The sequence below is a fragment of the Rhineura floridana genome, chromosome 12 (assembly GCF_030035675.1).
Source record: "Rhineura floridana isolate rRhiFlo1 chromosome 12, rRhiFlo1.hap2, whole genome shotgun sequence".
NCBI lineage: Eukaryota > Metazoa > Chordata > Lepidosauria > Squamata > Rhineuridae > Rhineura > Rhineura floridana.
Window position 1 is genome coordinate 37,501,724 of NC_084491.1, and position 23,920 is coordinate 37,525,643.

The 23,920-nt window shown below is 44.2% G+C and overlaps 1 protein-coding gene and 1 long non-coding RNA gene across 6 annotated transcripts in view; one reads left to right on the forward strand and one right to left on the reverse strand.

The window, feature by feature from the left end:
• The window catches only part of GRAMD1B (GRAM domain containing 1B), a 227,605-nt gene that overhangs the window by 151,490 nt on the left and 52,195 nt on the right, over positions 1-23,920 (reverse strand). Inside the window, exon 2 of one of the 5 annotated variants that reach the window (XM_061593171.1) lies at positions 1,640-2,477. The exons of the other annotated variants lie outside the window; for them this stretch is intronic. Within the exon in view, the coding sequence (XP_061449155.1) occupies positions 1,640-2,019 (380 nt within the window). The 5' untranslated portion in view covers positions 2,020-2,477. The remainder of the gene's footprint in view (positions 1-1,639; positions 2,478-23,920) is intronic. 5 annotated transcript variants of the gene reach the window in all.
• On the forward strand, positions 2,123-22,603 carry LOC133368676 (uncharacterized). The gene is made up of 3 exons (XR_009758729.1): positions 2,123-2,487; positions 4,109-4,185; positions 22,324-22,603. It is a non-coding gene; the product is annotated as an uncharacterized LOC133368676 (long non-coding RNA).

Consider the following 23,920-nt stretch of genomic DNA (forward strand, 5'->3'; position numbering starts at 1 on the left):
TTTGTTGATCAACACAACCATTAGCACGGCTCCACAACTGTCACACATTATGGTTGTACAGAGGCAGGCTACCTCTGCAGATCAGATACTGGACACAAAGAAGAGGTGCTCACGGGGTAAACTGAAAACATCTGGCTACCCACTGTCAAGAGAGAGAGAGTACTGGCCTAGATGGCCTTTTGGTCTGGTCCAGCAAGACCACTATTGTGTACATTTGAAAAATGTATATATTTATGAAGATATTTATAAACCACACTTCATCAAAGATAGCACACTATCTCCTACCACAAATATATGTCTGCAGTTCAAACATTGCTGCATTTTACTTTACAGCCATTTCCATCCTTTATTATGTAGCATCAAGCCTTCTTGCCATGGCTTACACATGTTCAGCCACTGAATACACTTTGGACAAGTTTTCATATTCATTCTCTGATAATATCTGTTTATTGTTATAGCTGCTGAAAGTATATGAGAATCTTCACTTTGTTTATTTAAAAAGCTGTTGGCTCCTGATAGTTAGAGAAGGAAGGGTGATGCAAAACAAGTATGACAGAGAGCAAGAGGGAAATTAGAGTAAATTGAATAATATGTAATTAATTGATCAACTATTTAATTACAAACTGTGGGATCTGAGTTGGACTTTAATAGCAGCTATCAAGGGAGGCTGTGTTGTCTTCATTAAACATCCTCAGAGCTTCGACTAGTTTTAAATACTGTGATTTTTAATGTTAATTAAGTGATAAAAGTTATTAAAAGGAAGATGATTAATCAACTAACAGCTCCATTAGAGCAATTGTCCCTTATTGCTTTTCAGAAAAGGCATCTCTCTGAGGCTGTACTCCTAAACATAATTCCTTGGAAGTAAATCTGATTTCGGTAAATATGACTTATTTCCAAGTAAACATAAACAAATTTGGACTGTTTAATCATCAAATTTCACTTATACACATGCCAGCCACTGTTAAGATTACTTGCCGTCTTTTGAAAAGTAATAGGAATCATGAGAAAACTGACATATTAGTCTAGGAATGTCTAAGAGTCCTAGGCTATGCTCAGCTCTCAAGTTTCTTTGATGTGATGTATTAGAGACTCCCAGTCCAGTCTAAAGAACAGAGGCCTATATGGATCACCACCCATAGATGCTGCCACCAGTTACCTGAAGATGCCATCTGTGGATAGAGGACCACGTTCTACTAGGATTTACTGATGTGCAGTTGTGGTCAATTGCCCCTTTTCCACTTTTTACTTTTTGAACTACAATACACACACACTTACCACATGGTCTCTAGGCTATGGTTTAGATATGGGGTTGCAACATCATAGTGGAAGCAAGACCATCATTAATCATGTCTTCTAAATATTACAATAAATCCTTGATCTGTAAACTGGCCCTCCAGTTTCCTTTGCAATTGCCTAGAATTCCATTGCACAAATGTCTGCTGCCTGAGATAAACGACAAAGAAAACAGCGCCAAAGGAGCATCAAATTTGCACCCCTCTTTACCTAGGTTAGCCAGTAGAGGGAGACATGGTGGGACATGTGCCACACCAAGTAACAGAAATGCCCATTTCCCAGTTCTTCAAGGATTCTTCGTAGATGGAAAGCTGGAATGGGAAGGGAAAAGGAGATGACATACCTGCTCTCACTGTACTCCTTCTTCTCCCTCACATTCAACCACTTGCGGAGGAGGAACCGCTTGCGCCGCGGAGAGGCACTGGGCGTGGAACAGTTTGACCAGGGGGTGTCCTCATCGCTGGAAGGGGTGATTTCAATGGAAGGAAGCTGTAGGAACTCCTTCTTGGAGGAGGGCACGGTCTCTAGGCTCTGCTCCTGGATGTTCCTCATGCGTCTCATCCTGAACCGCCTTCGGCGCAGGGTTGGAGTGGATGAAGTGGACCAGGTGTGATCACACTCCACTACCTGCTGCTCTGGGATTTGCAGTGCTGGGAGCTGAAGGGTGTCTGTCATCTTGGCAGCTGGCATGAGGTCCTGCATCACTTCTCCTCCCACGTTCATTTACTCTTGACACTCTCTCCCCCTCCCCCAGGTGATCTCAATGCAAACAACACTGAAGAATTAAAACCCACCTTTCTCCCTCCTTACCCAGCTTGGCACCTTCCCTCCCTCTCCAGTAGGAAATCTCATGTTCCTCAGGTGGTTTCATTTGACAAGGAAGAGCCCTCAATGAAGCCAGTGGCAAGGTGCTCTTGACTTTCTCTGCCCAAGTCCTTCAGCTGTAAGGCACAACTTTCTCCCTCATGCTTGGATCCTTCAAAGCTGCAGACGCCGGCTTAACATTGGGGACAAAAGCTGGACTGACAGCACCCGGCGTGCCTTCGCTTTGCTTTGCCGTGCGCTTCCAGCAGTCCTTTCTTGACTCTTTGCTTACTGGACAAATGACTCTTCCGGAGCTCTGCTTGAAAACCTCTCAGCTGTGTGCACTCTGGAGTGACCGATTGGAAACCAGTGAGGAGCTGTGAGGAGGTCAGAGAAAAAGAAAAACAAAAAGGAAGAGAGACGAGAGAAAGAGAGAGACAGAGAGCGAGGGGAGGGGGGGAGGGAGAGAGGGAGGAAGCAGTGATGTATGAGAAAACTGGTGGTGAAGAAGAAGAAGAGGTGGGAGGGGGAGATTTGTTTTCCCCTTGTCACTGATACGCTCAGGCAGCTGTTGCAAGTGTAACCATACTCTTAACCCCAAGGCACAAGGTCTCTGTTACCAAACGTACTATTCCAATCAGCCACGCTGAACGAATGACAGCAAGGTTGGGGGAATGAAAACAAACCTTTTATACAAGGTGATTGGCTGGGCACCCCCTCCGTCACCCCCTTCCAGGCTAGTTGTCCCACCCTGCAGAGGGAGGGGAAAGCAGGTGACCTCAAGCGGAGCGTAGGCCTTCCCTGTTGCTAAATTGGTTTTAGTGCCTTATTTGAAGTCAATGAAAGTGGGAGAAAGGGACAGACGAAAGCCAGGAAGTTTCAAGCAGAATCTATCAGTCAGTAATGTAACTGGCATTTTTTATTATTTAAAGAAACCGAAAGCAAAAATGAAATCTGACGTAAATGGAAAGATTTCGATGAAACATCTAGGAATTTTGAGGGAAGCCAGAAGATGAACAGGAAATTCTTCCACAGAGTTTGCGCACTGTAAAAATTTGCCAAGTTTTGCCTAACACAAAATTCAAGGCAAAATAGAAAGTTCCTGCTTGGGCAAAACATCTGAGGAACTGTGGGGAAGTTAGAAGAGTTTCAAAGAGCCTGGAGAACATTATCGGTGTATGTGCCACATATCCCTATTCCCTACAGAAGTTTCTATGGCAAAGCGTTTTAATATGGGAGAGAACGAGAGAGACTTTTCAGGGTGAGGGGCTGCTTCCAAAATGACACATTTTGGTGAGAGTTTCAGGTTCAGAAAGGCTTGCAGACAACATGCAAAGACATCTAAGCACAGAAGACAGGACAGCAGGAGAAGCCATGGCAAAAAACTTAAGTATTATAAGCACAAGGGGGAAAAGAATCTCTTTCACGGGCAGAATAGCTTCAGGTGAGAGTGAAACAAATACAATTATATGAAAGATATACCACTGGATGAAGGCTGAGAGTCATGGCCATGTTTTCCACTTGATAGTTCCAACCTATTTTAGTTGTTGTAGCTGTCACAGATCTCCTGGCATGAACAGAACTCCTATCAGACAAATGCATTGCCCTGTCATTCAATGGTAGGCAAGTTATTATTTCTTTACTAAATTTCTGTCCTGCACTTCCTCCCAGAAGGAGCCGAGGGTGGCAAACAAATTACAGAACACTAAAGCAATCTATAAAACGTATTAAAAACAAAACATCTTTTTTTAAAAAAAATGTTAAAAACAAAACATCTTTGAAAAAGCATCTTTAAAAAAAAAAAAAAGAACTCTAAAACCATCTTAAAAACAATTCCAACACAGATACAGACTGGGATAAGGTCTCTACTTAAAAGGCTTGTTGAAAGAGGAAGGTCTTCAGCAGGTGCTGAAAAGACAACAGAGATGGAGCCTGTCTAATATTTAAGGGGAGGGAATTCCAAGGGTAGGTGCCACAATACTAAAGGTCCGCTTCCTTTGTTTTGCAGAACGGACCTCTTGATAAGATGGTATCTGCAGGAGACCCTCACCTGCAGAGCACAGTGATTGACTGGGCATATAAAGGGTAAGATGATTTTTCTGATATCCTGGTCTCAAACTGTATAGAGCTTTATACACCAAAACCAAGTTCATAAGGATTTTGAACTTGCCAGAGTTTACACTCTCTTAACTACCTTCATGACTGGTGTATATTCGGTTGACTCAGGTAAGGGGAAACACAGTTATAATTAAAATAAAGTACACATTATTTAGTGCCTCACATAAATTCAGCTGTGCAATTTCCTCCTTAAAAGGATCAGCGAGTTATTTTAATGTGGTCAAACCTACCTCTTGTGGGCCCCTAACACATGCTGTCTAGCAGCTGACACATTCTTACTCCTTGCAGACAGATGTTCCTCTCACTTTCCTAATTGCTTCTCTGCAGTCAGTAGCCACCTGTGTCATTTATCCTGTCCACAATTTGTTCATGGAAAATTCAATATAAGGATCAGAACTGAATATATGAAGTATATAAATAAATAAATATGAAGCCAAGAGCACGTAAGAAGGGCTCCTGGAGTGCTGCACAGGAGAAAACAATAGAATTAGACTTATATCACCAAAAAGGAGGAACTCTAAGAAATCGAAACCTTGCAGAAAAGCCAACACAAGGATCTGTAATGACCACCTGCACTGCACAAACATTCTGCAGAGGTTGGAGATGGAAATGGTTCTCCAAGGGCTTGCCCAGACAGTAGCTTCTGTCATGGCTGTTTTAGTGCAGCAGGTCTTAAAGAAATAGAGAGAAAAGTGCAAAAGCAGGGTATTTTTGTGGCACAAACACAATTTTGTTCCGTGCCACTCACACTGAAGCTGCAAGTCCCCAATTTGTCACTACAGGATTCTGTGTGACACTCACCACTTGGCAAGTGTCAAAAGTATAAGATCGAGATTTTGTGAAGATGCTAGGAATTTTTTGTTAAAAATGGCAAAGTCCTTCACAGAACACTAACTTTTCAAGTCCTTTGTTTAGGAACCAGAAAAGTTAAATGGCTATGAAACTGGTGGAGATTTGTAGTGAAGATATGTCTTGCTGCTATCATCGTGTGTGTATGCATATCAAGAGTACTGTGCTGAGCATTATATTGTTATAATGCTGTTTTATGATCAATCTATAATCATATTATTTTATCATTTTCATGAAAAGCTGGCTTGAGAGATTCTAGTAGATGGGGTATAAATGAAAAATGAAACAAAATGCTAAATTAATATGGCATTTTCCCCCCAAGTGGATTCTTCCATTTCTTGTTTTGTGTCTTGTTCCCCAAACAATACAAGCATTTCCTTGGTATTGGAAGTTTTTTAAGCAGAATCATTACTAGACAACACTTACTTGCGCCATAACATTCTATGTCACTTTTTTATTTTGGATAGAGGACGCTGGAGACCTGTCTAATGCTCTTTGAAATCCAGGAGCTGTGTAACAAGAGAGGCAGCACAGGCTTCCTGACTGTTGTCAATAACACCTAGTTTGTTAAGGCTGTTAACTAAAATGGTTCTGTGGCAAGGAATTATGGGGAAAACATTTTGCCTGAATTAGGGCCTCTGGAAGGTCATGAGATGGTTGGTTCTCACAGCTGAACTCAGTTAATTAGGCAGTGAGTAAGAACACCTGCTTATCAGCCTGAGACTGGTACCTCAAGACCACAGGCCTGGGAAGGTTGGAGAAGTGTGTGACCGCTAGATATGAAAGCTCCAGAAGATTTCATCATCAGAAAGCTCTCTGGCTGGCTAATTAATTCCTGGCTGTTGCTGGGCTTTCTCCCCATAAAAATAGAACTAAGACTCTAGGTTTTGGTTCCCCAATGTTCCTTGGTGCTACCTGATGTTGGGATGCTATCTTCCATATGCAATCCAGGCTATACATCTCTGGGGGGATGTGGAACCATGAAATTACTCTGCTGGTTTTCCTATATTGCATGAGTATAGATTAGGCTAGACAGATCTGTTATTTCTGCTTGTGACTTGAACTCTTTGCATTTTGTATTTTACCTAACTCACTGGGTGACCTTGGGCCAGTCACTGCCTCTCAGCCTCATGAAAACCCTATTCATAGGGTCGCCATAAGTCGGAATTGACTTGAAGACAGTACATTTACATTTACCTCTTATTTACCAGCGTGTGTTCATTGCAGGGGGAATTTGGCTCTGAATCCAGCATCTTGGCCATTTAGCCACAGACTACCATACAGTTGGGTATTTTGCCTTAAGGCTCCAAGACAAGGAATGTATCCTTGGCAGGTCTATTTCTGGCACTTTGGGTTTCCCCTTGGCCCAGAGTGGGTGACCAAGTTTAATGGGTGGTGGCAGTCTACCTACTTTACAGAGTTGGTGTTGGTGTAACTCAGCCCTGATAAGGGAGGCACTGGTTGTGCCTGGCTGGGATCAATTGCCCTGGGCTTGATCCTCCAGTGAGAATTCTTGAATTCCTGACAACTGTAAGGTGTGAAAAATACCAGCTACATGGGAGGAGTTCTTGCACTTCAGGGCAAAAATGATTGGTGCTATTGCAACGATTAGTAATTTCTTGGTTCTATATATTGTAAGCATCAAATCAAAGTCTTACTTGTAAGCATTTGTCCCACAGGACAAAAAACACAGAGCAGGACAGACTGTACTTTTATGTGGAGCAACTAGCATTTAAAACTTTGAATGCAATAGCTTGCGAACCGTACAAGAATCATTGAGTTGTATCCAGAACAGTGCCAAGTCACAGTCCCATTAGTGCAAGAATTTCCGGAAAGTCCCACCACACAAGTGGAAATCCTTGCTCTAATAGTATGTGTTCATTGGATACTGCCCTTTGTCAGGTGGAAGCGTCAGGAGAGAGAAAAAGTTGTTACAGTACCAGATTGAGGTCTTCAACTGTCATTGCAGATATTCCAGTACCAAGACAGAGCATGTTTGTTCCCTACCAAGACAAAAAATGATCTACAGTAGGGCCCCACTCATACGGCAGATTAGGTTTCAGACCCCCGTCGGAAAGCAAAAATCACCAAAAAGTGGATCAGCTGTAGCGTGGGGGTCTGGAACCTAACCCGCTGATTGTGCCAGAGAAGGAGAAGATAAAATCTTCCCCTCCTCGGGTACGCTCAGCTTGAGCGGGAGTCTGATCGTGCCAGAAGAGGAGGAGGTCAGCTGCAGCATGCTACAGCTGATTTTCCTCTCCTCCGGCACGATCAGCTGGAGTGCCGGGAGCTCCAGCCCCCCTCCAGCTGATTGCCCTGCTGGTGCCGTATTAGCTGAACACCGAAAAGCAAGGCCCTACTGTACAGGCATGGGTGGGTAAAACTATGGCCTGGAATGGCCATAGCATCTTTTCTGAGTATCTACCTGACAAAGAGTCCTGTGTGTCTCACACACTTACATTTTGCATTTTAAGCACTAGTTGGCTCACATAAAGAGCTATGTTTCTCTGGCCCTGCAAGTGGTTGGCTGTATCCTGCTAGCAATGGAATGGGAATATCACTTCCCTTGAGAGATCCAAATCATCTGAGGCAAGACCTCCCCCCCAATTTAAGAAAGCAATCTCAGGTTATTAAATGACTAGCTAATTTGGACAAGAAACCTTCCACACCTATTTGCCTGGGCAACCAGGTGGGATGCTCATGGTTTCTGGGAAACAGAAAACTCTCGATCTTCAATGGAAACAGCTTGGAGCTGGTTGTTCTGGCAAGCTGAAACACAGTCTTGTCAGGAACAGCCTGGCATACTGTTAGCTCTTTGGACTCAAGAGGCCTGCACTTTCGCTAACGATGAATGCTGAATGAATAGACTTTTCACAGTGCTCACGTCTGTTACAGAAAATGCCTCTTGAAAGGCAGCTTTGAACCTTCTGTTACTTGAGGAAGACAAATGAGAGCAGCAAGACCACTGGGGGCCTCCAGACATGTATTTACATGTGTCATGCACACTGCAGCATGACACCTGTCACTTGCAACTTCTATGGGGGCTGTTATAATGCCCAGATTAGGAACAGCACCAGCAGTACAGCAACTGTGCCATCAAACACTGACAGCAGCACCAAGCTCTCATTCCAGTTAGCACTTTCCCTGTGAGGTACCCCCCTGCCCCTCCACAGATACACATTGTTTACCACTACTGTTATTGAGAGAACAAACCATTCTATCTGGAAGTGCCCTACATGTGTTGTCGTTGTTGAATTTAATGCCTGCCCTTCACCCAGAGGTCTCAGGACAGGTTACAACAATTTCAAGCACATCCTTAAAAAAAAAAAGTAAAACAACATACAATCACAGTGTTGTGCTGTGTCGGACAGCAGAATTGACCTTCAAAAGAACAGCAAGAAGCAGGGTCGGCCCCAGGTATGCCGGGGCCCTTGGGCACAACCCTGCCCCAGGCCCTGGTGCTCCCCTTCTGCGATTCGCAGCAGGATTGCTGCCGCGTATCACAGGGCGAGAGCTTCGGAGCCCCTGCCATTGCCTCACTCAACCTACCTTTCTCGGCTGTGTTGTGCAGCTGCGCACACAGCACGCGCAAGGCTACCCTTAACCAAGATGGCGGCCAAGGTTTCCCTAAGGGGCTGAAGCCTCTGCCGCCATCTTGGCTCAGAGCAGGGATGTGCGCACGTAGCAGCCATGAAAACCCTCTTCATAGGGTCGCCATAAGTTGGAATTGGCTTGAAGGCAGTCCATTTCCATTTTCCATTGTGATCCCAGTTATTAAGATGTGACATTTGCTACCTGCATGTTTGTATCACTAGTACTTTCCGAAGAGAGGAGAGGTTGTCCTTCTTTTGAGCCCTCTGTTGATCTCCCATATCTGCGTAGTACCTTCATCACGGGTCACAGCTCACAGCACACACAATTAATCACAGGGAAACCAGCTTGCAAGTACAGAAGGTCTTTGAACAACACTTTGTTGTCTCCAGTTCTGTGAAAATATCTGCTCTGGTCAGTGGAGCCTTTTGTAAAGAAGCCAGTTGCCCACTCAAAGAACACAGATGTGCGTTGTAACTTGTAAGCAGGATGCATTGTACAGCATGCATCTTTGCTGTGAGGTAAATCACAGAGATGAATGGATCTAACTGTTGCCAAATCTGTCTGTCCAGCTCTCTCCGGTCTCATAACCGGTTTGAGTTCCTCTCCAACTTCTGTTCAGTTCAAAGAACACCTGGCATCACATTAGCAAAACAATTTACCATAAAGAAAACACTACACAGAGATAAAAACTCTGTAGAAAGAGGCTGCTTATAGGCTGGCCAGTGTGGTGTAGTGGTTAAGGTGTTGGACTATGACCTGGGAGACCAGGGTTCAAATCCCCACACAGCCATGAAGCTCACTGGGTGACCTTGGGCCGGTCATTGCCTCTTAGACTCAGAGGGAGGCAATGGTAAACCCCCTCTGAATACCGCTTACCATGAAAACCCGATTCATAGGGTTGCCCATAAGTCGGAATCGACTGTTGCTTTCCGGGCCCAATTCAAGGTGTTGGTATTAACCTTTAAATCCCTATATGGTTTCAGCCCAGTTTATCTAAGGAGCGCCTGCAACGCCACCAATTATGCCGCCCGACACGATCAGCCACACAGGGCCTTCTCTCAATCCCGCCGACAAAAACAGCTAAATTGGCGGGAACTAGAGAGAGGGCATTCTCAGTGGCGGCCCCCACTCTCTGGAACTCTCTCCCACAAGATCTATGGCACGCCTCTTCCCTAAATACATTTCGTAAAGCCTTAAAGACCTGGCTCTTTCAACAGGCCTTTGGGACTTCCGGGGAGGGTTAACTGTTATGATCAAATGCCTTCTACCCTGCATTATTATTATTGCTGCTGTATTGTTTCATTTCTATTATTGTATTTTATTGTATTGTATTTTAATTCTTTCATGTACGTCGCCTAGAGTGGTCATTGGCCAGATAGGCGACATATAAATTAAATTTATTATTTATTATTATTGAAGGCAGTCCATAGGCTGGCCAACAGTTGCTTATAATTCTGATCTGATGCCACCCTTCATCCAGGCGCCCTATCATAGCAATGCCCTATATACTTCATTCGTTCCACACTACACTCCCTTTGGAGCAGTAAAATAGATGTTACTAAACTTTAACAACTGAACTTACAAGACCTGAACAGGGTGGTTCACGACAGATGCTATTGGAGGTCGCTGATTCATAGGGTCTCCATAAGAAGTAATTGACTTGAAGGCACATAACAACAACAACAAACTTTAACAAAAAATCACTAGCCTATTGGGGACTAGCAGAGGAGGGACAGAGGGATCTGTACCTCCTTCACCAGTCCACTGCATTTCTGTGGTGGACCTAAATGGGGCACACAGCGTTTTGTCTCTCCTCCATCAGCCCATTCACTTGCCTGCATGCAATTCTTGGTCACCTGTGGCCACCAGCTAGTGCTTAAATACAAGGCTGTTTCAGGGCATTGCATATGACTCTCTTGCTCATCTTTTTAATTCTAGGGGTGGTGTTCAAAAGTGTGAAAACAATTCACACAAGCATATAAATACGGTATTTTAAAATAGCAACAACAGACAACTTTTTTTAAAAAAGGCAGGGATCAATGATTTTGGGAGGGAACTGACACAGCTGCCTGAATTTTGCCATAAAACTAAGGAACAGAAAGAAACAGAAAGGCTATTCTGACTCAAACTCCATCCAAAGTGCTTCAGAAAAACGGAAAGCCTTAACCGGGTGCTGAAAGACTGTAGAGTCCTTGGGGAGGGTATTCCGCAATCAAGGGACCGGCACAGAAAAGGCCTTCTCCTTTGTGACTAGATAATGTGCTTATGTTAAAGAAGGCTTCTACAGAAGACCTTAAGATATAGGCAGGCTAGTATGGGAAAAGGCACTCCCCTTTGTAACTGGGTTCTAAGCTGAAGCTGTTTAGGACCAGCACCTTAAATTAAGCTTGGAAGTGAAGAGGCAGCCATCGTGATTGTTTCAAAATGGGTCTGATATGGGCCCCTGAGGTTGCACCAGGCAAAATTCTGGCTGCTAAGTTCTGCACTAACTGAAACTTCCAGGTAAGGGCAGACCCATGCATATCACCTTACAGTAATCTAGCCAGGAGGTTACCAAAGCATGAATCACTGTGGCAAAGTTGTCCCTGTCCAGGAACAGCCACTGTTGGTGAACCAGCCAAAGCTGGTAAAAGGCATTCAGGCCACTAAGGTGGCCTGGCCCTCAAATGACAATACTAGATCAAGCAGTTTCCCAAACTATGGGTGATGTTCAATGCTAGTCCTACTTAGAATAGACCCATTGAAGTTAATATACATGACTAACTTAGGTTCATTTATTTCAGTGGGTCTGCTTTGAATAGGGCTTAGTTAACTACAATCCTGTGCTCTTTCTGGGGGAGTGCAATCCTATCCAAAACTAGTTGAACACCACATTCCTGAACACAAGAACTACCTACCTCCAGTGCCTCCATTGGTTTATTGGTCTTTATCCCTGCCAGTCCATTACTGAATCTAGATACCAATTCAGCCCTTGTACAACCTGAACTGACTTGGATGACAAAGTAAAAGTCAATATACAAATGACACTTCACCCCAAACCTCACTCGAAATCTTTGAATAACCTCCCCCAGTGACTTCATATAGATGTTAAAGTGCATCGAGTGGGGGAAGGTAGGTGAAACCGTGTGAGTAAGATGGAACCTTGGTGCTTTGGGGTCAAGTAGATCCCCCCCCAATGCTACTTTCAGCTTTGTAGGCAGGAGTGAACCCACCATATAGCCGAGCTGCCTGCCCCCAGTCCACAGAGCTGGTCCAGTAGGATCCCATGGTTAATGGTATCAAAGGTCACAGAATGTCTTGGGCTCATGGCTGCTGTTCCTTGCTTGTCCCAAAAGGGCCAGATGACTACAGGTATCCTTTGAGAAGGCAGGAAAGTCTATGCTTTTACACACACACACACGCACGCACGCACGCACAAACATACACACACCCTTTCAGACTATATGTGGATATTCCTGTGGAGCAGCAATTACTTTGGATTCCTTTGTAGTTCATGGACCCTTAGGAGATCCATGGATGGGCTTCAGGGAGTCTGTGACCTGGACACAAAAAATCCATTTCCAATGCTATAAAATAAAATTTATTTATTTATTTATGGGGGCCTATAGCCTTCACCAGATTCTCACAGGGGTCCATGATCCAAAAAAGGTTAAGAACCATGACTATAAAGTATCAATATTTTTCTGGCTTTGCCAGACTAATTATTAAAATAAACAATTAAATGGACCTGCATACTAGCTCTGTGTGCCAAAAGCACCAATCCTTCACTTTAAAAGGGGGGGATTTGATCTGTATTGTTATTATGAAACATAGAAAATAAAATAATCACAAAAAATCATCATAAAATAGACTGTTTGGGTGTTTCTTTTTGCAGATTAATCTTTGTATTTAAGAGCAGATCTTTAAGGTTTCCTGGGAATCTTGCCTCCCTCCTTTCCTGGCACTGAGGTCTGGGATGGTATCCCTGCCACTTCCACAACTATAAGTTCCTTTTGCACATCAAGTGCAACCTCGGTTTATCAAGTGATGAGCATTTTGATAAGTTGCCAAAAGGTTTGGCCTTGAATCAATCCTAAGTATTTCCCTTTAGCTGAAATCCAACTGTCTGGGCTTTTTCCTTGCAAAAACTGGAAGTGTGCCAAGGAATGTGTGATGTACTGAATACTATGTCCATAAGGGAGCCATCGCTTTCATTTCCCCTCTGAACAAAGCTAATAAACAGAAATGTTTAATGCTTGTTCTGAGCTCCCAAGAGTCACACAGTCAGGGAAGGAGACAGACAGATCCTACCTCCGGTAGATGAACTTGTTTTTGTAATAAGCATGTAAAAATCGCTTCCTAAATTCTGCTTCTATCCACAATCTCTCTATTACCCACAACCTCAGCAGAGGGGCCATTAGAGGAAATTTCCAAAATTATATAAGTGCTTGGGTGTGTGTGTCATTTTCTCTTTTACGTTTTTCCTTCAAAAGGGAGCTACGTGGGAAATGTTTTGCAAACAGAAAAAAAATCTCCCTTCTGTCTTGCACCTCTCATTCACTCACTTTTTCAACGGAACAACAAGACCATAGAACACGGAGGGAGGCCATATACAAGCCACATTGCAGAAGTATATGTATCCAATATGCTAGAGTAGGGCCAAGGATACCTGCCTGATACATCAGCGCAGCAGAATTCCCATTTACCTGGTCCTCTGATATTCAAACTTCACAGTTATTTGAATCCACAAGCCCCTTCTCTGTTATCTAGCACAGGTAGTCCTACATCAATATAATTTACCATACAGAGCAGCACTCAGTTTATCAAGCTGTTCCAAGTACTCCCCAGATCATTTAATAGGTGAAACCCCACTATGTGTTGTCCTCACAACAACTCTGCAATGTAGGTTAAGGTCTGAGATAGTTACCAGTCCAAGGTAACCCAGTAAGCTTCATGGCTGAGAGGGAATTTAAACCTGTGTCTCCTCAGTCCTAATGTGGAACTCTAACCACTACACCACACTGACTCTTGAAAGAATGGCAAATAGTTTCAACATGGAAAGGATAAGGGGAATTGGTGTACTTTGCTGTTACACATATAATCTACCCTAACTGTAATACTCACAGTGGGCAAACAAACTTCTAAAAACCTAACAGGATTCACTACAAGTACCGCATACATACGTGTCCATGTTCAATATAGCTATTCTAACTTAGAAGCAGCAAAAGTTATTTCCAACAAAAGATTCTGGGCTGTATCCATCAATCTCTGCCCACTAGTGCAAAGGCTCTTGCGTTAGTGGACAGGTGAGTTTTAACAGAGGAATTCAACACAACAGTTGCACTAGTGGAAACTCGTGCAGCAGATTGCACAGTTTGATGGACCACAAAGTTACCAGCATTCTGCTTATGCATTCTCTTGTGCAACAATGTTCTACTGCTGCTACATATCCAGCCAGTGGAGTAAGTATACTGCTAAGTGACTTTGACTTGGCTGGGGGGGGGAAGTCCAGCAGAAAGGGCATTCTCTGTGGCAGCCACTAAATAGTGAAATCCCCTCCCCCTCCCCGCCCCCTCCCCCGCAGGTCTGTCTGGCACCTTCACTCTATAGTTTTGTACAACAGAAATAAAGCTCTCCTGTACAGAGATGATGTTCTTTTAAGCAGATCTATTTCCATTTAGGCAGCTCTCTTATCACACAGCTGTAGCATAAAAATGAAAGATTCTATTATCCAGTGTCCTCCTATCTAGAGACCACAGCAGAAGCTTTTGGAGAAGCTGGCCAGAACTTTTCAAAGGGCTAACTGTGCAGACACGTGATTTATACAGGGACATTATGATATTTTCTGTCTCATTCCCAATTCACATCCACAGGCGAATACTATCACAATTAAATTACTACTGATTATTATGCTCGCCGTCAGCCTTGGCAAAACAAGGTCATAGATTTTTAAAGACTTTACATCAAGGACAGGCATGGGGTTATGCCTGTGGTAACTTACAAAACCAGGCCTCTGTGTTGTTTCTGACCTATCTGTCATCTGGATTCATGTCCCAGAATCAGTCCTAATGCCTACAAGCAATACTCTCTCACTCGTCCCGCTCCACTGATATAAAAGAAACAGGACCCAAGCAAGAATGGCAGATAAATATGTGTAACACTTAGAGGATATTAAGTGCTGCCAAACATCATTTTTCATACTTGGGCTTACTAGGGTTGCCAGGTTCAGGGCCTGAGACCGATCCTGTATCTTTAGGAGAAGAGAAAGTCAGCCAACGGCAGGTGTTCTTGCAACACTGTAATGGGAAAAACCACAAGGTGGAATTCTCCCTTCCCCTTGCACAACTTTTAAAGATACAGAAGCCCTCTTGGTTGCCAGGCCCAGCCTCCAAGAGGTCTTGTGTATCTTTAAAAGTTGTGCAGGGGGAAGGGAGAATTCCACCTTGTGGTTTTTCCCATTATAGTGTTGCAAGAACACTTGCACTTGACTGAATTTTCTCTTCTCTTAAAGATATAGAATCATTCACAGGTCCTGAGCCTGGCAACCCTAATTTTGTAACATGATACTTTTCTGAGTAAATTCTCTCAAGGTGGTTTATATAAAAACAAATTACAATGACAGTTTTAACAATGACAGAATCAAAAATATAATAAAAAAGTCTACAGTACACCCACATTAATAAGCCAGCAATACTGAAAGGCACAAATCCCAGAATATAAACCCAAAATGTTATCCAGGCACAGGCCTCACAAAACAAATAGGTTTTCACTGAATTCCAGAGTCATGGAGCCACCACTGAAAAGGCCCTTTCGCTCATGCCCACCAATTTCACTGATCTTGGTGGCAGGCCAATCACTGATCTTAATGTGTAGGCTGGTAGATGGTCCTTCAATTAATAACTCAAATCCAAACTGTTCAAGGCTTCAAAGGTTAAAAACAGCATTTTAAATGAGTAGGTGTTAGCAACTGTACATTTTGATTATTGTAGAACAGTCATGTTTTCCTAGTATATCGTTAACCAAAACAGCAATTACCCTTTTAGCTTTTAAATCAGTGGAAGAGAGGTCTGTTGCTGAGTAAATGAGTACAGCATGCAGCTGGTAGAAACAGAGCAGGGGTAGGAAATTAGTTGCCCTCCAGATGCTGTAGGACTATAAGTCTCATCATTTTTGATGATGGGCCACGCTGGTTGCTAATAATGGGAGTTGGAGACCAACAATATCTGGGGATCACAGGTTCCCCAATCCTGGAGTACAACCTTCAGTCATATGGAATAGTGGTTGTTGGGGAGGGGGCTTGGAAAATGACCATTGGTGTGAGAATAGGAGTGTTATAATGTCACTATTTACATCTATTGAAATGTTGGAGTGTACAGTGCACAGGGCTGAACATTTTATTTATTTATTACATTTATATCCTATCTTTCCTCCAAGAAGTTCAAGATGGGGGTACAAACATTGTTCTCCCCTTCCCAATTTTATTCTCACAACCACCCTGTAAGGTAGGTTAGGCTAAGAGACAGTGACTGGTCCAAGGTCACCCAGTGAGCTTAATGGTTGAGTGGGGATTTGAACCATGGTCTCCTGGGTCCCAGGCTGACACTCTAACCACTACACCACATGGGTATAGTGCTGATCCAGTCATTCACACATTTCTAAACACACAGATTTGTTTGCAACAGTGACTGTGAATGCAGCCTAGGAACTGGCCCTTATCTCGCCTGACTCTTAGGTTCAAGCCTCTGGAGTATAGGTGTAGAGCAGCTAGTAGGGAGGTCATTGCTGTTCCTTTGGTGGTGTGCCATCACATTCCATTCTTGACACACAGTCCAAAGAACATGGCCAAGAAAGGTTTTAGCAGGCTTCTCTCTTGCTGGAATACAGCTATAGATTCTGAATTCAGCCAGCTCTCGGGTCTCCGGATGCTGCTCTTAAATGCCAGATCGGTATATAATAAGATCTCCCTCATCCATGATTTAATTCTGGAAGAGGCAGCCGATCTGGCATGTATAACTGAGACCTGGGTGGGTGAGCAGGGAGGAGTTAGTCTCTCCCAGCTGTGCCCACCGGGGTACCTGGTTCAGCATCAGGGTAGACCCGAGGGTCGGGGAGGGGGGGTCGCTGTAGTCTATAGGAGTTCCATTTTCCTCTCCAAGCACCCTGTCCATGCGACTACTGGTCTAGAGTGTTTACACCTTATGTTGGGTCAAGGGGACAGATTGGGGATTCTGTTGGTGTACCGTCCACCCCGCTGCCCAACAGACTCCCTAACTGAGCTGATGGAGGTGGTCTCGGATGTACTGCTGAGATCCCCCAGACTGTTGGTACTGGGGGATGTTAACATTCATACTGAGACCACCTTGTCTGGGGCGGCTCAGGACTTCATGGCCTCCATGACAACCATGGGGCTGTCCCAATATGTTACTGGCCCAACACATGTAGCAGGGCATACTCTAGATTTGGTTTTCGCGACTGGACATGGAGATGGTGATCTGAATGTGGGGAGCCTTACATCAGTTCCTTTGTCATGGACAGATCACCGCTTGTTGAAGTTTAGAATTACAGAGGCTTCTCCCCTCTGCAAGGGTGGGGGACCTATTAAGATGGTCCGCCCCCAGAGACTAATGAATCCGGATGGCTTTCAAAGGGCTCTGGGGAGTTTTCCAGCTGATAGGGCTGGCGCTCCAGTCGAAACCCTGGTTGAACTGTGGAATACAGAAATGACCCGGGCAGTTGACATGATCGCTCCTATGCGCCCTCTCCTGTGTAGAGCTCTGTGATGTTCCTATATATTAGTGTATATATGGTAAGTGCTGGTTGTTTAGAGTATACATGGTAAGTAGTGAAAGAGGAGGGGGAGTGAATGGGCAATAGAATGCTTGATGATTGGCTGAATGTTTAAAATGGCTGACAGTATAAATGAAAGGATGACAGGTAAATCTGGGTGAATGTGAGGTGGTGAATTGTGGAATCTGGGGGGAGAAGAGAAAGAGTGGATTGCTTGGTGGGGTTTAGAGAGTTGTTTACCAGGAGGGAGGTGGAGTTCGGATTAGTATTGAGTAAAACCATATGCTTATGTGCCTTAAGAAGAAATCTTGTTAATCTTGTTAGCTTTGTTATCTGTAATAAATACTTAATTTGGTTTACCAAAGGCCTGATCCTTGGCTGGGGTTTCACAGACCAGAAGGGAGGGTAAGGTAATGACCAAGGCTGAAGGGGAACTGTAACAAATGGTGGCAGCGGTGAAGAGAGTAACAGTACCAGTATTCAGAGTCTCTGGGAATACTAGTATTGGGACGTTACTGGTGGTTGCCTAGCAGGGGGATCTGTTGAGATCTGTGCTAGAGCGGGGAGAGAAACCATAAGAGAGAGCGGTCCGGACTGGTGGAGTCCCTGGTGGTGCCTAGAGACAGGCAGTAACCACGAGCAGGTAGGAACCTGACAGGGAGAGCCAGGGAAGGACGCATCACAAGCTCATACAGCTCCATGGTATACTCTGGAGCTGAGAGCAATGAAGGCAAAGCAAAGGCAAATTCCATGCTAGCAATAATTAGGAAAGGTATTGAAAATAAAACAGCCAATATCATAATGCCGTTGTATAAATCTATGGTGCGGCCGCATTTGGAATACTGTGTACAGTTCTGGTCGCCTCATCTCAAAAAGGATATTCTAGAGTTGGAAAAGGTTCAGAAGAGGGCAACCAGAATGATCAAGGGGATGGAGCGACTCCCTTACGAGGAAAGGTTGCAGCATTTGGGGCTTTTTAGTTTAGAGAAAAGGCGGGTCAGAGGAGACATGATAGAAGTGTATAAAATTATGCATGGCATTGAGAAAGTGGATAGAGAAAAGTTCTTCTCCCTCTCTCATAATACTAGAACTCGTGGACATTCAAAGAAGCTGAATGTTGGAAGATTCAGGACAGACAAAAGGAAGTACTTCTTTACTCAGCGCATAGTTAAACTATGGAATTTGCTCCCACAAGATGCAGTAATGGCCACCAGCTTGGATGGCTTTAAAAGAAGATTAGACAAATTCATGGAGGACAGGGCTATCAATGGCTACTAGCCATGATGGCTGTGCTGTGCCACCCTAGTCAGAGGCAGCATGCTTCTGAAAACCAGTTGCCGGAAGCCTCAGGAGGGGAGAGTGTTCTTGCACTCGGGTCCTGCTTGCGGGCTTCCCCCAGGCACCTGGTTGGCCACTGTGAGAACAGGATGCTGGACTAGATGGGCCACTGGCCTGATCCAGCAGGCTCTTCTTATGTTCTTATGTTCTTAAGCAATATAGGAGACGGCTTGAGTGCAGATGGAGACGAACTCCTGACGGATGCAATCATGCACTGGTAAGTGCCTATACTAAGCTGTATTCAGGGGCAGTAAGAGCAGCAAAAAAGCAATATTTTGCTGCCACTATTACATCATCTATCTGCCGCCCAGCGGAGCTTTTCAAAATTGTCCAAGGACTATTACATTCTGGTCCTAGGGACATGGTGGAACCATCTGAGGCCCGCTGCAATGCATTTGCTAGACACTTCCAGGAAAAAATCTTTTGCAACCGCTGGGACTTGGACTCCAATGTTATCACAGTTGAATCAAATGAGGTATCCAGAACACAGTCTTGTCCTGATTTTTTGGATGAATTTCAGTTGGTACAGCTTGAGGACGTTGACAAGGTGCTTGGACGGGTGCGTGCAACCACTTCTGTATTGACAGTTAGAAGTTCCTGTACCTCATGTGGTATGTATATACAGTTGTTTTAAACTGCTTGATTAGAAAAAAAATATTTTGTGTCCAAGCAGCACCTGTACTCTAATTGGGGGTTATGCTTGAGGAATGACTTTGTTTAATGAATAACACAGAATTATATTTGAATTGTGGAACAGCTTACCTGAAGAGATATGCCTGGCGCCTACGGTGCTTTCTTTTAGGCGCCAGGTTAAGACCTGGCTGTACTCCCAGGCTTTTTAATGTTTTTAATGTTAATGTTTATGTCTACGCTTTATTTTAATATTGTTGTTGATATATGTGATTGATTTTATTATAATATTGTATTTTTAATCTGTTTGTACACCGCCCAGAGAGCTACTAGCTATGGGCGGTCTAAAAATGAAACAAAATAAATAAATAAATAAATAAATATTGGATCCTTGCCCCTCTTGGCTAATAAAAGCTAGCAGGGATGGAACAGCCGGCTGGGCCAGGGAAGTGATTAATGCCTCATTATGAGAGGGAGTGGTCCCTGACTGCCTAAAAGAGGCGGTGGTGAGACCACTTCTGAAGAAATCTTCCCTGGATCCGGAAAAATTTAATAACTACAGGCTGGTAGCAAATGTTCCATTCCTGGGCAAGGTTCTGGAACGAGTGGTTGCGGACCAGCTCCAGACACTCTTGGATGAGACCGATTATCTGGATCCATTTCAATCGGGTTTCAGCCCCGGGTTTGGCACAGAGACAGCCTTGGTCGCCCTGTATGATGACCTTTGCCGGGAAAAAGACAGGGGGAGTGTAACTCTGTTGATTCTCCTTGACTTATCAGCGGCCTTTGATACCATCGACCATGGTATCCTTCTGGGGAAACTCGCTGATTTGGGAGTTTGAGGTACTGCTTGGCAGTGGTTCTGCTCCTACTTGGCAGGTCGTCTCCAGAGGGTAGTGCATGGGAAGTACTGCTCGGCACCCTGGGCTCTCCAGTATGGAGTTCCGCAGGGGTCAGTTCTATCCCCCATGCTTTTTAACATCTACATGAAGCCACTGGGTGCGGTCATCAGGAGTTTTGGAGTGCGTTGTCACCAGTATGCTGATGACACGCAACTCTACTTCTCTTTTTCATCTTTTTCAGGTGAGGCTGTCAATGTACTGAACCGGTGCCTGGTCGCGACAATGGACTGGATGAGAGCTAATAAACTGAAGCTCAATCCAGACAAGACTGAAATGCTGTTAGTGGGTGGTTCTTCTGACCAGATGGTGGATGTTTATCCTGTCCTGGATGGGATTGCACTCCCCCTGAAGGAGCAGGTTCGTAGTTTGGGCATTCTTTTAGATCCATCTCTGTCACTTGAGGCTCAGGTAGCCTCGGTGGCACGGAACACTTTCTACCAACTTCAGTTGGTGGCCCAGCTATGCCCCTATCTGGACAGAGACAACCTCACTTCAGTTGTTCATGCTCTGGTAACTTCTAAATTAGATTACTGTAATGCGCTCTACGTGGGGCTGCCTTTGAAGATGGTTCGGAAACTGCAGCTCGTGCAAAATGCAGTGGCCAGATTGTTAACAGGGACCAGGCGGTCCAAACATATAACACCGATTCTGGCCCGCTTGCACTGGCTGCCTATATGTTTCCAGGCTCGATTCAAGGTGCTGGTTTTAACCTATAAAGCCTTACACGGCTTGGGACCACAATACCTGTTGGAACGCCTCTCCCGATATGAACCTACCCGGGCACTTCGTTCAACATCGAAGGCCCTCCTCCAGGTGCCTACTCAGAGGGAAGCTCGGAGGATGGCAACAAGAAAAAGGGCCTTCTCAGTGGTGGCCCCCGAACTGTGGAACGATCTCCCTGTTGAGGTACGCCTGGCGCCAACATTACTATCTTTTCGGTGCCAGGTTAAAACCTTCCTCTTCTCCCAGGAATTTTAACATTTAACATTTTAACATTTTAACATCTATGTTTTAACTTTTTAACATTTTAATTCAGCATTTTAGTATACCAGTATTTTCGTAGTTTAGTATGTTTAAATAGTTTTCTTTGTGCTTATTGTATATTGAAGTTTTACTGTTGTGAACCGCCCAGAGAGCTTCGGCTATGGGGCGGTATAGAAATTTAATAAATAAATAAATAAATAAAATATTGTTATTTTATGGAAACAAAGCCCTATGAGGAGAGCCTGAAAGAGCTGGGCATGTTTAGCCCTCAGAAGAGAAGACTGAGGGGAGATATGAGAGCACTCTTCAAGGTTGCCGCACAGAGGAGGACCAAGATCTCTTCTCGATCATCCCAGAGTGCAGGACACGGCATAATGGACACAAGTCACAGGAAGCCAGATTTCGATGAAACATCAGGAAAAACTTCCTAACTGTTAGAGCAGCACAACAATGAAAACAATGACCTAGGGAGGCGGTGGGCTGTCCAACACTGGAGGCATTCAAGAGGTAGCTGGAAATTGGATTCCTGCATTGAGCAGGAAATTAGACTCAGTGGCCTTATAGGCCCCTTCCCACTCTACTGTTCTATTATTCTATGTGTTACTCAGTATTTTACCCTTTTTGCTTTAACCTCCAGCCAAAGAGTGGGCTTCCCTCTCATATCTCTCTCTCAGCTCCTTATCTTGGGTTGTTCATCAAACACATGGCAGCTATTTGTCAGTATCTTGATGGCACTCCTTCCAGTGTGTTTTAATCATGGCAAAATGCTCCATTCATATTCTTTCTTGCTGCTAGTACAGGATGTCCTGAGGCTGTATCAGATGCATTTTAAAGGGGACAGGGGTTATGAGTAGGTGTTAGCAGGCCACGCAGGGAAAGGAATTAGAGATACAATCAGCTGTGCACATCGTGGATGGAGCAGGGGATACGATTTTAATTTCAGTTTGGAAGAGGGTTTCTCTTCCTGTAGCCTCATCCAAGAAAATGTTATTGAAGGTCATCTCATGCAGAGAAACTTTATAACATGATGTTTGTCTTGCAGGCATGCAAGGAAGGAACAAAGGTACAAGCTCAAGGACAACAGGCAAAGGGAGCACATATTGCTGTTAAAGCAAGGGCTAGCAAGGAGGCAACATTAAATCATTTATGTGTTACTGATCCACTTGGCCTCCCTAATTCAGAGCAAAGACCCAGGACTCCGGTCAAGGGATACAAATGAATCTATGGGAGGCCATAACACGGAGAGGGGTTGTTTGATGGCCTGTAACTGTGACCCTAAAGACTGTTCTGAATATGAATAGCATGTTGGGCATAGAATATACTCTTTGAAGCATTTCAATAAATGTGGTGAGGCATGACCTGACATTTGGCTGTGTTTTTTTAAAGGTATATCTTGTCCTACAGGTATGTCTGGGCAGGTCGACTTATATTTATTATTTTATTTATTTATTTATTACATTTATACCCCACCTTTCTTTGTCCATGAAACCCAAGGAGGCTTACGTATGGTTTTCAGGCAGTCTCCCATCCAGGCACTGGACTGACCAGACCTGACCTTGCTTAGCATCAGCAGGGAGCTGGCCTTATGTGCCTTCAGACCATAGCCTGCGACTAAATTGCTAGAAAGGGAGTTGTTTGGTTGTGCTTGTTCCCCTCTCCCACTTCAGCTCAGTATAGCCTGCCCAAAAGAAAATAAAGGAAGTATGCTCCGCCACAAATTCTCTGCACATGGAAAACTAGCGTGTCTACTTACCTTTTACCCTAACATGCTCGTTTTCTATCTGCAGAGAGCTGTGTGTGGCTGGGCTTCTTTTCTGCAGGTGGCAAGGAGCATTCAATATGTAACATCACATCTGCAAAATGAAGGATTACAATCCAGAAAAGCGGGGGGGGGGAGATTTACCACCTGATTGTGCATATTGCACAAGCTGGTCCTGAAACGATGGCTAAGATGGAATTGTTATCAAAATAAAATGTTAACTCTGTCCAGTTGCAAGTCTTTTACTACAGGAACAAGAAGAAGGAAGGCCTGGGAGTGGGGTGGGAGTTAGTCAGATGGGCGTGCAGTTGGAGTCTCTTTTGGAAGGGAAGGAAGACTTGTGAGCAACTGCTTCAGATATCCACAAGGCTCCCATTGTACAAATAAAAATAATAATCAACTCTTGGAGCATTGAAGAACCTCCTCAAACCCCAGAAATGAAAAGCAGCCAGAAACAGTGGAATTAATACTCAAATCTGAAATGTGGCGCATGCCTGAGACGATGCAGCGTTACTTCTGTGGCCATTGGCATTTCCCATAAGATGGGGAAATCCAACCCTGATGTCTGTTCTGGCTGGCCTTTCTTGAACAAAGTGTGCTTATGGGTAATTGTAGTAATTAGAACAGCATGAAAGCAGGAGAAAACAACCATTTTGCTTTGCAGACACACATTGCTGCTTGGAACAGCTGTGCTTTTCTGAATGGGAATCCAAGCATCATTCACTGTCAGACAGAGCCAGGAATGTGTGACTCATTTGAAAGGACTTGATTATTGTATAGTTCCACAAGCAGAGGAAGATGAGGAAGGAGTTTGGGAACACTGGTGAAAATATAAACATGAGTCATAAAAGGATTATTGCATACTCTGCTTCTCTACAAA